General features: G+C 42.9%; 2 protein-coding genes across 3 annotated transcripts in view; one reads left to right on the top strand and one right to left on the bottom strand.

The window, feature by feature from the left end:
* The window catches only part of SMYD2 (SET and MYND domain containing 2), a 35,931-nt gene extending 33,298 nt beyond the window's left edge, over window positions 1-2,633 (top strand). Inside the window, exon 12 of the mRNA XM_083605397.1 lies at window positions 2,194-2,633. Coding sequence (XP_083461523.1) covers window positions 2,194-2,274 — 81 coding nt within the window. The 3' untranslated portion in view covers window positions 2,275-2,633. The remainder of the gene's footprint in view (window positions 1-2,193) is intronic.
* A 2,928-nt stretch (window positions 2,634-5,561) lies between these two features.
* The window catches only part of PTPN14 (protein tyrosine phosphatase non-receptor type 14), a 127,371-nt gene continuing 118,948 nt past the window's right edge, over window positions 5,562-13,984 (bottom strand). For both annotated transcript variants that reach the window (XM_083604902.1, XM_083604903.1), the window contains exon 19: window positions 5,562-12,521. In XM_083604902.1, coding sequence (XP_083461028.1) covers window positions 12,393-12,521 — 129 coding nt within the window. In that variant the 3' untranslated portion in view covers window positions 5,562-12,392. The remainder of the gene's footprint in view (window positions 12,522-13,984) is intronic.

Raw genomic sequence — 13,984 nt, 5'->3', positions numbered from 1 at the left:
TTAGAACTCAAATCTATGGATAGTACTTTTGCTCCTACCTTTGATGCCCCAAATCTCCTTCAATTAAGGTGGCAGCAACCAGCAGTTCAATTTAATTGGTACACACGGTTTTCCCAACAGGATCCGTCACTGAAAAGTCACTCTCAGTTTCTGTGGTTTTGTGTACAATCAAGAGCTGTTCAGAAACTGAATGTTCTTGGCTCTGATGGAAGCTGGCATATGGCACAAAGCAGATTGCATTTCAGTAGCTGTCTTGAATGTTAGTGCATATGGTAGTCAAAATATTTTTTCCCCTGTAGCTGGAAAACCTTGTTAGGTGGGGTGGGGGTGCACGCAGTGTATTCATTGGTTGTGGAGGGTTTTGGTTTGGCCTCCCCTTCCTCACCTTCACCTTGCAAGGACTTTGCTGTGGAGCCCTCTCTATACTGACAGACATGTGAGCATTAGTTGGTAGGGCATCCCTAAGGCAGTGGTTTAAAAACGTCTTGAATTCACGGCTCCCTTGACCAGCTACATTCTTTCCGTGGCACCCCTGTGGGGATCAGGAGCCTAGTTCTGTCACCCCTTGCCTGCAGAGCTGGCAGTCTCTCACCCTTTTTTGAACACCCTTGTGGAGTGTTCCCTCAGCCTCCTCTCCTCTCCCCTCTCCTTGGAAGTGCTCTGGACAGCTGCTGCCACCACTCTTGGTCTCTGAGCTGCCCCTCCCCAAAGAGAGGTGCCTCCTCACACTGCCCCAAAGGGGCCTGGGACTTGTCTGTCCATTCCCAACAGCAAGGGCTGGCAGGCTGGCTGGCTGGGCTCCCTTGCCCGCTTGCTTGCTTGCTTTCTCCGAGGCTGCCTCAGCCAGTACCCCCTGACCAGACCCAGAGGAACCTGAGGAGCTTGTAACCAGGGATGCCGCAACAAACAGCTGTGCAAGCCTTTGGGAGGCAGAGACGCAAGAGGAGGGAGGGAAGGAAAGAGGGACAGAGGCCAGTTTTGCCCACAACACCCCTGACCATCATTCAAGGCAGCCCAGGGTGCCACGGCACACTGGTTGAAAACCACTGCCCTAAAGCAAAGATGGAAAAAACAGCTGGATTTTGTACATTGACCTAGAAATGGTGTTGTTGAGCTTCACCAGTGAATCCTAGGCTCGCTGTGCACAGCTTCCTTAATTTTTTAGTTACATTAATTCAATAAGGAAGGGATGGCTAAAACACGCTTCTGCTGCACAGGTGTGCACCATCAAAAGGAGGATTCAGGTGGACCTTTTAAAAAATAGCATGTAAAGTATTAATTTACAGTGCAATCCTGTACATATCTATGTATAAGTAAATCCCCTTAAGTTCATTAGAACTTACTCTAGGTAAGTGGGTACAGGCAACGACCGATTTGCACGCGGGTTCTGTTCTTGATCCCCGTGCACGTTGACGGAGCATGCATAAGCCTGCTCCATCCCGTTATGCCTCACTCCACCCCCTTTTCCAGCCACTTCTGGGTTGCCGTGATGCATGCGGTCGCAGTTGCATGTCGGTTGGTCGTTGCCTGCATAGGGTTGCAGCCTTGGCTCCAAACTTTATTTTGGAGTTGAAGACCAAAGTAGTGCAACACAGGCTTGAAATGCAGATCCCAAGAAGTCGCCTCAGTGCCAGTGGTTCCAGGCAACTTGGCAACTAAGCTTCAGCTTCTGTCTGCAGCATCTGAATGCTGTGGCTGTTGCGTCATAAACTCGGGGGGAAATTGGTTACAGGAGGACCAGCAAAGGGCGATGCTGGAGCTGTTCTAGTCAGAGTAGCAGATACATGGAGGGTTGTGGTCATCCCAGTTAATGGCTAAAGCATCACCCTCTCCCATTGACCATCCAGACTCCATCTTGCTTTCGAGTACAAACAGGCCCAAATTCTGCTCGAAGCAGCTCTGTTTGAGAGTCATCTTCTGGTTAAGTTTAGAAGAGAAAGGCAGATACAATGTCGTTTAACTTTTTGCTTGTCTGTGCCTTTCAAAAGAGTTTGGAGATCTCTTAGGATCAAAAGGTGCTGTGTATATAATAAGGTTTGATTCTTTACAATCAAATGGGCTGTTTTCAGTTGGGTACATTTAAGGGGACAAAAACCAGTCAGAGGTTTCTGACTCTTTGGAATCCCTGACGAGAACATTTCATAAACCAAGGCTGTCTGAATCAATTGTATTTTTTCTCTCCCTCTTTCGCAGGCAATTGCCATCATGGAGATAGCACATGGGAAAGATCATCCATACGTTATAGAGATCAAAAAGGAATTAGAGGCCCACTGAGTCTTTGAATCTATGCAATCCTTCAACCTTTCTTTAAAAGCCTTGCTATGGAAACTTCAGGAGTGCTTTGAAAATTGACATGGGATGAAAGCTTTTCTGTAAAATAATTGGAATGACAAACATGTGGTGCACCCGGGCCTTACCTCTTGCATTCTCTGAGGTTGATGTGAAATATCTTGAGCCTTGATGAATTAATTTTGAATGCTTTTTCCCCACTAAGGAAATGCCACGGTTTCATACAGCTAATGCCTTTGATTGATCATGTGCAGAGATGACCAATTCTTTTCTCTACAGATTTTAATGTACTATGTATCTTAGCCATGCAAAGCAATTAATTAAAATGGGACAGCCTTGCTTGAGCCTGCTTGATTGCTTTCCTTCTTATTGTGACATGAACTTTGTCTTTCAAAAAATGCATTGCAGGCATATTCGTTGTAGCTGCAACATTTGTTGTAACTGTAACATTTGCACTCCAAAATTTAGTTACAAACTAAACTTAGCTCTTGCATATATTGTCTCCAGTTATTCGTTTCTAACACTGTGTGTCCACACTTAGGATAACAATGTCAACATGGGTAATGGAAACATACTGTTCCCTGCAAATTGTGTATGGGTGTATTAGCACAAGTTTCTGGGGTTTTACGTATCTTCAGGAATAAGGAGAGATGTAGGGTTGACTTTACTATTGTTCTTTGGTAAGAACTGGATGCAGTATCACCCAAGAAACTGGTTCCAGTCAATTAGCTTTGCAGCCCAATCTTACAGAATCTTAGCAGCTCCAAAACAATAGGAGGAAGATTCCAAAGGGCAGGACTAGAACCAAAGAGTGGAAAATACAGGGAAGCCAATTTGAGCTAAACATTAGGAGAAACTTCTTAAGAACGTAAGAGTCCTGTTCCATCAGGTCAGTGGTCCATCTAGTCTAGCACACTTTTCTCACAGTGGTCAACCAGATGCCTTTGCAAAGTATGCAAGTAGAACCTGACCTCAACAGCATTCTCCCCAGCTGCAGTTTTCAGCAACTGGTAGTTAGAAGCAGAGAGAAAAGAGAGCAGCTCAGCAGTAGAGCAGATTATTATTATTATTATTATTATTATTATTATTATTATTATTATTAATTTTATTTTGCTGAGATATTTAGGCAGAGGCTGACAAAGCCATCTGTCATGGATGCTGTCATTTCATCCTCCATTGTTGATCCTGCACTGAGTAGGAGCTTGGATGAGATAAAATTCAAAGCTCCCTTCCACCTCTGTGATTCTCCATGTGTGTGGAAATTTTCTTTTTCCAGTGTTGCATATTAATGTCCTCTAGGCTGAGAGGCTTCATAAAAGTTCCCTCCATTTAAAACCTGAAGCCTTCTGTACTTGGCGATGTTTTCAGAGCAGTCATCTTAAGTGTAACCTCCCTGAAAGGATGTGCTTCTATGGAATCTGGATAAACTATAAATGAATGAATGAATGCCAGCAGCATAAATTCTCAGTGAAATCCTATGCACGTCTACCTCGAAGTAAGTCCCACTCCTTTCAGTGGGGCTTATGCCCAGGTGCATGTGCTCAGGATTTCAGCTTTGTTGTTTATGTCTTGTATACACATGGCCATGTGTAATGGCTTTGGATAACCACGAGGCTCTGTATTTCCCCCTCCTCCCTTAAGAAGGCATTCCTCTTCTGCAGAAAGCAAGCATTATGATGATGTGCATCAAGATACACCTTAAGGTGCACATGTTTGCCCAGGGCCCTCCACTGAGCAGCTGAAGCTCCACATACAGGTTGTGTGTGGAACGGGTCCGTGTGGAAGTTAAATGGTTAGATCTGCCCTATTTGTGCTCATGAGTAGCAGCATTTAGTGCACAGAGGCAGTACAGACCAACTGCATGCCGTGGACAGAAGTACTGCCCAGGCTTTCCCTCCCCTCTGAAGGTACTGCCATAAACTCTCACACTTCAAAATATAAGGACGAACAGTTGGAAGCTAACACTTAACAAGTCCATAGAAGGCCCTGAAGCACATGTTTTACAGGAAATGAAATTAGTCAATGAAACATAATTTCCAAGCAGATGGGCCATGTCTTGATACTTTCAGATAGCAGAGTTTTAATCAAATGCTTGCTATGGCTGGGATGCAGCAGTTGATGAAAATCTTTCTGTGAATTGCATTGCTGCTAGCGGATGGGACAGTGTTACCAAACTCCAAACAAAGGGTGCTAACAGTGCAATTCTAAAATGGAAGGCAATTGGAACTAACTCGAGTAGTGGCTGTACCTTAGGCACACATGCAAAGGAAAAGCAATAGGATCATCTATTTACTTGCTACCCTTTGCTATCTCATCATGTCAAGATGTCTGCTAGATAAAAGAGTGTAGAATTGCTATCAGGGATCCATATGCACCCTGCTGGATGGCACAGTTGGAGGAGGGTGTCTTTTTATTTTGTAATCTATTTACAGCCTTGTGATGCTCCTGGGATGCTTTGAGACTAGTCACTACTACCATTGTGTGTGAACTAGGAAATAGCATGTGAGCTAAGGACTTTGTGTGCAGGTCACACAAAATGAAGTTGCAAAGGCACTTTACGTTTTTTAATATTCCAGTAGATCAGCTTAGCAGCCATGGTCTCTTCCCCCACCCATCCTCTGAACATAAATCCTACAAACATACAAGCATCACTTACCTCCCAGCATGCAAATTTATTGTGCAAAATTCACTGCACTCATTTATCATCCTGCAAGCACTGTGGCATTGCGGTGTAACCTGGGTAATATTGCCTAATCCAGGGGTCAGCAAACTTTTTCAGCAGGGGGCCAGTCCACTGTCCCTCAGACCTTGTGGGGGCCGGACTATATTTTGAAAAATAAATAATGAATGCCCCACAAATAACCCAGAGATGCATTTTAAATAAAAGGACACATTCTACTCATGTAAAAACATGCTGATTCCCGGACCGTCCACAGGCCGGATTGAGAAGGTGATTGGGCCGGATCTGGCCCTCAGGCCTTAGTTTGCCTACCCATGGCCTTATCCATCAAGAATGTTGGGAGATACTTGGTCTTGCTTTGCACCAAAGTATCAGACCAGGCATTTAAATTGACATCATTCCCCGTCACTGAGAAAATGCTGTAACACATCCCTTCTTTCACAGGTGCGTGGCAACCCTCCCATTTTTTGCAGTCATATATTATGCTGGCTGGTAGAAATGGGCACAGTCCTACTCTATAATGAGGGAAATTACAACGTTCTAGAAATATATCCCATCCGTTGTCTTCAAATCAATAAGATGACCACTAGAATTTTGAGGGCAGAAAGTTTTATTGCATAATATGAAGGCTAAGCATAGTCTCTTACAAAACAAAAGCTTGAGGCAAACTTTCTTTCGCTGCAAAGGCAGGTATTTACACAAAGGTAGTGTAAGGAGTAAAAAAAATATTGCAATTATTAATGCTGAAGAAATTTATAAAAACAGGAAGGAAAAGGAAAAAAGTGCAAAAATACTGTCAAAAGTCAATCGGTTCTATACAAAACAAAACCGACAAGCATAAGCTTATGTTCTGATATGAATATACATTAGGGTACAAAATAGCATGCATGCATAGATTTCTTTTATTTAAAAACAGACTTTCAATAGTACAAAAAGGTGTCTGGCAGTCATACCGGATTAATGGAGATAAAAATAGTTGAACTCAAGTGTTTACAAAATTTATACATACAGAAGAATGTAAGTCTTTCTCATAATGGCTCTGGACTCAATAAAGAAAATCCCTGGTGATACACAAAAAATACTGCAGTAAAACCAGACTAACAACAATCCAGTGATGTAAAATTGATTTAGTGTGTTAGTCTGTATAACACAAGTCAGATATGATTATACAGGTGCAATACAGAAATAATGCACATGCAACCGTTCTGTAAAACAGATACTCCTGTTTACACAAAGAGAGAGAACGTTCCCATCAGAGGTGATCCCAACAGGCTAATTTTAGTTCCTTGCAGCTTCTATTTTTTTATTATTAATGCCTTTAAAGGCAGCAGCAGATAGCAGCAGAAAAACAAGAGTTTTAGAAGAACAGGGGCTGCGATGAATTAATTTCCAGACGTTATGTTTGGGGGGAAGGGGGAATTTAGATTCCGAACCTGTTAATGGAACCAGGGTTCATAAAAAGTGTTTCTTTTTTCCTTTTGTGTGTGCCCTACCATGGCATTTAAGCCACTTTGCAAAAATCTGCAGCATACAACTATAAAAACATCTGTAAGGCAGGCGACAAAAGCAGCTAAAAACAGATAGGCAAGCCATGACCAGTCTAAAAAATTCAACCAACTGACATTAGTCCTCTTCAGGTGTTATTGCCCTCAGATGCAACACAGGTAGAGAGGAGCTGCAGAGACATGGCCTAAGCCAGGGGTCAGCAAACTTTTTCAGCAGGCGGCTGGTCCACTGTCCCTCAGACCTTGTGGGGGGCCAGATTATATTTTGGGGGGAAAATATGAATGAATTCCTATGCCCCCCAAATAACCCAGAGATGCCTTTTAAATAAAAGTACACATTCTACTCATGTAAAACCATACTGATTCCTGGACTGTCCGCGGGCCAGATTTTGAAGGTGATTGGGCTGGATCCAGCCTCTGGGCCTTAGTTTGCCTACCCATGGCTGCCCTAAGCCCTTCTCCTGGAGCTGTGAAACACCTCCCAGCACCTTGTGTGATCTTCCAGGGTTCTCAATTGCTCTGGGAGCATCTGCAGATACACAAGGTTCCACAATGCAGAAGTTCACATAAAGCTAGGATGTACAAGGGAGATTTTATCTGGTACCGGAAGATAGCAAAGATGATGACTGGAATATGTCCCTGAGCAGTGCTTCCATAATCTGGGGACAACCAGATAAAAAGACCCCCATCTACAAAAGCTACCCATCCAACATTAGAAAGCAGGAATGTTCATAAAATAGGAACCAAATATCTATGTTTCTGAGAATGTTCATATGGGAGAAGAATGTTCTTACAGTACACCTAATGGAGGAAGCCAGAGGAGGCCTTTTCAGGAAGATTTTAAACTGTGAGGAGATCCATATAAGAGAAAGCAATGCTTCAATAATTTAGGGCTTAAAAGGCCATCGCCTGCACTTTGCATTGGGCCAGGAAAACAACATAGTTGTTTCAACATCAGCATCATAAGCTCACTATGGTTTTGCTCGATGTCTGGACTAGCTGTAATCCCCAATAATAATATGACAGGTGTGACAGTCGTGACCTGGATATCACTAAAGCAAGAATCATCATGGCCAGTTTGGATTTGCCCAGGGAAGGGCATAAAACTACTGTTGCCATCTTATACACGCTTAAACTGTCAACAAGACTCTCCTAAATCTTTAATAAAAATACATTAAAAAAAAACACCAAGACTCTCCTAAAAGTTAACAAAGTACTGGTCATCCAACAAAGTCAGAAAGAAAGGTCATGGAGTTTGGGTGCACAGGTCAAATGTCAGGCAGGGCGATTTAGTAAAGCATTAATTTTCTGCAGAAAGAAATAGGGTTCCTATAAACATCGCTCTTCTTTGTATGCAGATACCTGGTTAATAACAGTTTATATTAAACTCCCAAGTTAGATGAACCCTTGGGACACGACCCAGCTTTCTCAACAAATCTTGCTTCTTTCAGCCCTCACAGGACCCATTCTTGAATAGGCATGTGGTTTTTCAACTAACTTTATCTGGATTACGGGCTACTGAGCAGAGACTTGTGTTAATAAAAGAAGAAAAGCCAAAGGGCTGCATAATAAAACTATGGCAAAGTAATGGAAAGCAACTCTCTTAAAAGTCCTACTCTCATTTATTCTGGGGCAAATTCATTCCCAAACTTTGATGCGATCCGAGAAGGATCTTGGGTTTTGAGAAAGCACTTCATTGAAATCACAACCTTAAGTTTTACTTTTGTCAAGTGACCCTACTACAACCGGGGGGGGGGGGGGGATATGGACCACACCAGTATTGATATACTGGTGAGTGTTATAATTAAGGGTAGAGAGGAATAACTGAAGATATGCAAGGACCTCTTGTTTTGAGTAAGATGTTAAGAAAGTTGCCAAGGTCAAATCTAATGTGAAAAATCACACTAAATTTAACAGGCGTTTTAATTAAAAAAGAAGGAAAGTCACTTTGAACACCCATCAGCCATTTTAGGAATAGCATGAAAATTGTTGCTTATTATGTTAGCAACTATTTGGCTCGCTGGTGAGCATTGTTCTCTCACTGCAGGAGGCTTTCCCTTGTAATTTTGTGTGCAAGATGTGTGCACTGTGACAAAAAGCCTTGGCGGCTTTGCATCGACTTTTCCCTTTTAGCATCCATTATGCCTGCTTATTAAATATGGCTCTTTTTTTGTTTGCGCACTTCCACAAAAGCCAAGAATATACCCATTCCAACCCAGATCTCGTCGTAATCAGACCTCAGAGTGGTTGATTTTCCCCATCTTACTCCCTACCTGTCAGGCCAAATGGAGCAATGGGACTTGACAGCTCTGGGTTCAAACTTAATTCATCATTAGGAAATTATTCAAAAAGCTATAATGAGATAACTAATTTAATACACTTTGCTTCAAGGTTTATTCCTTGGCCGGCTTCCCAGATACAAAGCGTCTCTGTGCAATTATCATGCAGATGCCACTAAAAGTCTTTAAATGGTTGCAGCTAATTTAACAAGAGATATGTTGGCATCGGCAAGGAGATGCTGGACTGAAAATTGGAGTTAACTAAGGAAGCAGCAGAATTTCTAAAGGTGCATCAGCGAGAGGCTTTCCCCGTGCTTTCTTCACTTCATCATTTTGGGGGCAACTTGAAGTATCTCAATGTGGTCTACCATTTCATTAGGAGGTATAAAGTCTGATTGATTCGTCAATTAAAAACAACACTTTCAGGGAGAAATCCTAAGCTCCCAAGAAGGGCAGTTGGGAGTCCCACTGGAAACTGTGCCTCTCTGCAATCTGAAATGGAAGTCTGTGGCTACAGGCCTCCGGGCACTGAATGAATGTTATTGGTGGCACAGAAATGTCATTGGTGTCCCAAGGGCGAAAGGGTTAAAAAGAAGGTCACATCAGCGGCAGATCCGGATCTAGTAGATTCAAAGCCCCGTCATTGCCGAAATTGGCCCCCAGAATTGGAGCATGGGGGGAAGGGGGAGAGACTACACGAGTGGAGTTATTTTCCCTCCCACTGGATTTCCATGGGATTAAAAAAACAAAAACCTTTCATTTCTTCCAATGTAAGAGGAAATGCCTAACAAATAAAAAGTGGGTGGGGGAGAACAATGGAATTCCCTCCATGATGTATTCCTCCACCTCCCTCCATAGATTTGCTCTAAAGATCAAAGTGTGCAGCTTGATTATGCACCAGTACTTATAAAAGGGTACAGATAAGAAGCCAGCACCATCTTAAAATACAGGTTTCTCCTTTTCTCTTACACAGAAGAGAATGCCTGTTCTCAGATGAGCTCTGCTATGACATTTGTGTGCATTACCTAAACATAAAGGGAATTCATTTCTAATGTTCTTTGCTTCAGAAATTGAGGGCTGGGCTCAGCTAATCAGTGGTTCTCAACCTGTGGGTCCCCATTGTTGGACTACAACTCCCATCTTCCCTGACCACCAGTCATGCTGGCTAGGAATGATGGGAGTTGTAGTCCAACATCTGGGGACCCACAGGTTGAGAAACACTGAGCTAAGCAGAACCCAGCACAATGAGTTCTGCTAGTGCAATTGGACTCCCCCCCCCCCATTCTTTGTCCTCCCCACACAACACTCCTCATGCCTTTTCACATCTGCTTGGGAAGACTGGGAGAACCCCCAGTGCTGGCGGTGGAGAAGGGAGATTTAATACAGTAATGTCTGAACTGACGGAACTATCACCTTAGCGCAACATCGAGTTCCACCCACTTTTTTTTAATTCACACTTAACAAATCCATACGATTGATTGATTAAATGAATAAAAACTGGGATTTGTCCCTGCTTTCTTTTGTTACATCCAATGTTGCTCTTGGGGAAGAAGGGTACCAGCTGCCTGCCAACCTCAGCAATAGCTGCTTAAGCACTATTGCCTGAAATTGACGGCATGCAAGGAAATAAACAAGCAGAAGGCCAAAGAACCAACTACAGAACATCATAGATGCATCGTTGAAGGAGGGGCCATGCACAGCTTAGAAGTGGAAAGCACCCTCTTCCTGCAAACAATTCCATGGCCAATAATCAGGTTTCCTAGTTGAATGGCCACCGGACAGCCACTGCCGGTCTAGACTAGGAGGTCACAGGTCTAACTCACAATACAAGGCAGCTCCTGATGTTCGAAAGTATTTCTTTACCATAAAAACATACTCTAGGAATCAGAGCGTGGATATTTATGGTACCTATGAGGTCTGTTGAAATGAGTGGGAGCTGTGAAATCTCTTGGGCCTGCACAGAAGTTCCCAGTGGCTGGTTCCCTGAACAAGGCCTGAGCAGGCTTCCAACTTTCTTTTGTACTAGAACTCTGATGTCCACCAAGGGGAGAAAAAGCGGGAAGCAAAGAATAAGAATTAAAGAGAAGGGAGCCTCTGAGCACGTGCTCAGCCAAGGTATTTGTGATCATTACCAGAATTAAATCCACATACTGTTTTCACACAAAATCAGTTCCGGTTTCCCTCCCAAATGTTCCATAAACTCACTGATAGGGCTGGGTGGGTGGGGATTTTGTCCAGTCTGCATTTTTTTTAAGCAAACAAGCCCCATTCTCATTTCCTGGGGACAAAGGCATGGAATGGAAAATCATCACTCTTCAGGTTTTGCACTTTCCCAAATTTTGCTACACGCTAAAGTACCAAAAATTTGCCTGTTTTAAAAAAAAAATCTGCATTTTACAGTAAAATACATTTAGAAACCCGTACATTTCTTCTGCATTAAGATATGCAGTTAAATACACATTTAGAATACGTTTTTAGATTTGTATTTAAATACGAGTTTTCGTACAGAGTTTTACTTTTCTAAAAAAAAAAAAAAAAAAAAAATCAGATTTAATGTGAAAACAAGGAGGAATGTGACCGATAGCCAAAACATGTGACAAACTGACACACAACCAGAAACAGGACCAGGTGATCCATTTCTACTCACAAGATCCTTTGCTTAGTCAAGTGAAATCGTTTTCCTGAGCCATTTATAGGAGAAAAGGGAAGTGAAGTGCGTCTGGGGTGTTAGAGGATAATGTCAATGACAGATTCTATTTAAACCATTTGAGCTTTTTTTGTGGCTACACATACAAAAGTATTGCTTTCACCATCACCAAGACATTATGAGCATTCCTGCCCAAAGCTGCTCACCTGGATGTTAGGAGTCGACTGGAAAACCAGGCTGCTTTCCTATAAAAAGCTGCATGCATCACACAGAGCAACGTAATATTACAGGCAGCAACTGTTTGAGGCGCATCTGATATGTGTGCGACTACACACACACGCATCAAACCGAACGCAGAAGTGACTCGAAAACATCACAAAAATGTCACAAAAGGGGGCAGAACAAGGAGGGGGCTAAATGGGGTGTTTGCAGTCTTTTCAATGGTGTTTCAAAATACATGGTTTCACTTAGATGTGCAGTGCGCTGGAACGTAACCCCTGCGTAAATTGGGAGTTGCCTTTATAGAAAAAGATACTTGCTTTTAGATTCGGACAAAATCCATTATTTTTTAATATGAGTCACCTCTTCTATGCCCTGAAAATAGGTTGCATCCCTCCAAATTGAAGAATAAAAACAGCATACCAGGTCGTACAGAAACGCAAAAGTCGAGAGAACGCTGTCAGATAGGAACTGTCAGGTTGTAAAAAGGTCAGCCATATGAAATGTGTTTCCATAATTCCAAAGTCATAACGTGTTTCACAAATTAAGAACATTCACACATCATTGCGAGGAAAAATAATAATAATAAATTATCTCGTATAAAATAATTTGTAGGAAGAACAAGGTCTCCCTACTGTCAATTTTGCGTATTCGTCACAAAATACTGCCAAAAGAACACGCCCCTCCCCCCACAACAACATGGAGGGAGGGATTCTCAGCCAGATCCAGAAGGCTGCATGTATGGGAAAACAGCTGGGTCTCTTCTGAGGCTGTTAAATGAGTCTAGAGTTTTGCAGGAAGAGGATGAGGACTTGATAGACAAATTTATACTGAGCGATGGTTTGGATCATGAACATCCTTTGCTCCCTCAGGTGTTGCAGCATCACTGGAACATCCACTCTCTGCAAAATCGAAGGAATATAAATATGTAAAAATATGTACATATAAATGTGCAAATATAAATATGCAAAAAAAAAAATTGTGACGTGGGAGAAACCGTGAAGCTGGCCATCGCTTCCCTCATGATTCCTGCCGCCCCTGTTGCTCTATACATTAAAATAACAAATGTTAATAACATAAGGTAAGTAAAAGATGTATCCATTTTAGAACCCTAAAGTAGCAGAGGTTGCCAGGACACCACCCTGTTTGCCTCTACGTAGTTTCATCCTTATTTCAGACATCGTGATATATCGGTATAGCGCTATGTTTAGCTGGTGATAGATCATGATGTTGAAAACCAGACATTGCCCAGCCCTTCTCAGTAGCTATCAAAACTGGTACGGTGAATGAAGTTGCAGAAAACAGATAGGTAAGATGGCAAAATTAGAGCAAACTGCAGATGGAGCAGCCATTAAAAGCATTTATTATCATCTTCATATGAGAAAAAGAGAACAGTAATGACTTCCTAGAAAAGAGGTTGGGAAATCAAAGGACATCTGTCACTGAGCAACAGCCAGCTCTTTCTTCCAGGCCGCAAGCTCCTCACCTGAGAGGATTGCTCGCTCTGCATCAATGGCTCAACAGTCTCCCCTCACTCACCTAGTCACTACAGTCATTAGGGGACTGGCGAATCTCTCGACCCACCAGCCAGGCTCTTCCCGCCTTTGTAGAATTAGTATACTTCTCACCTCATCACTTTATCTCACCAATGGCCTTCTTCAACTCTGCCATTACCTTTTTGACTGGAAGAGTCACCCTGTTAGAATTTCACTCCTCTGTTGCTGGATGTGTGATTATTACATCACATGTCAGTGTTTACTTTCTAGGGCTTGGAAAGTGTGAGAACGGAAGTCAGTCTTATCTCTCTTCCGCTGTACTGTACTATTGTACTTTTCTTTCTCTCTCTCTCTCTCTTGGAGAAGAAGTGAGAGAACGCCATGATTGCTTTGTCCTGTATATAAGGTAAAGGTAAAGGGACCCCTGACCATTAGGTCCAGTCGTGACCGACTCTGGGGTTGCAGCGCTCATCTCGCTTTATTGGCTGAGGGAGGCGGCGTACAGCTTCCGGGTCATGTGGCCAGCATGACTAAGCCACTTCTGGAGAACCAGAGCAGCGCACGGAAACGCCGTTTACCTTCCTGCCGGAGCGGTACCTATTTATCTACTTACACTTTGACGTGCTTTCAAACTGCTAGGTTGGCAGGAGCAGGGACTGAGCAACGGGAGCTCACCCTGTCATGGGGATTCGAACCGCTGACCTTCTGATTGGCAAGTCCTAGGCTCTGCGGTTTAACCCACAGCACCACCCACATCCCTTGTCCTGTATATATTGCTTAATAAATCACTTAGAATGCTACACTCACGCTCCATGATCGTTTCTGCTATACTCTGCTGATTCAGCGTACAAATGTCTTTAGACATGTGT

Source organism: Podarcis filfolensis, assembly GCF_964270895.1.
Source record: "Podarcis filfolensis genome assembly, chromosome: 3".
NCBI lineage: Eukaryota > Metazoa > Chordata > Lepidosauria > Squamata > Lacertidae > Podarcis > Podarcis filfolensis.
This window is presented reverse-complemented; position numbering and strand designations above follow the sequence as displayed.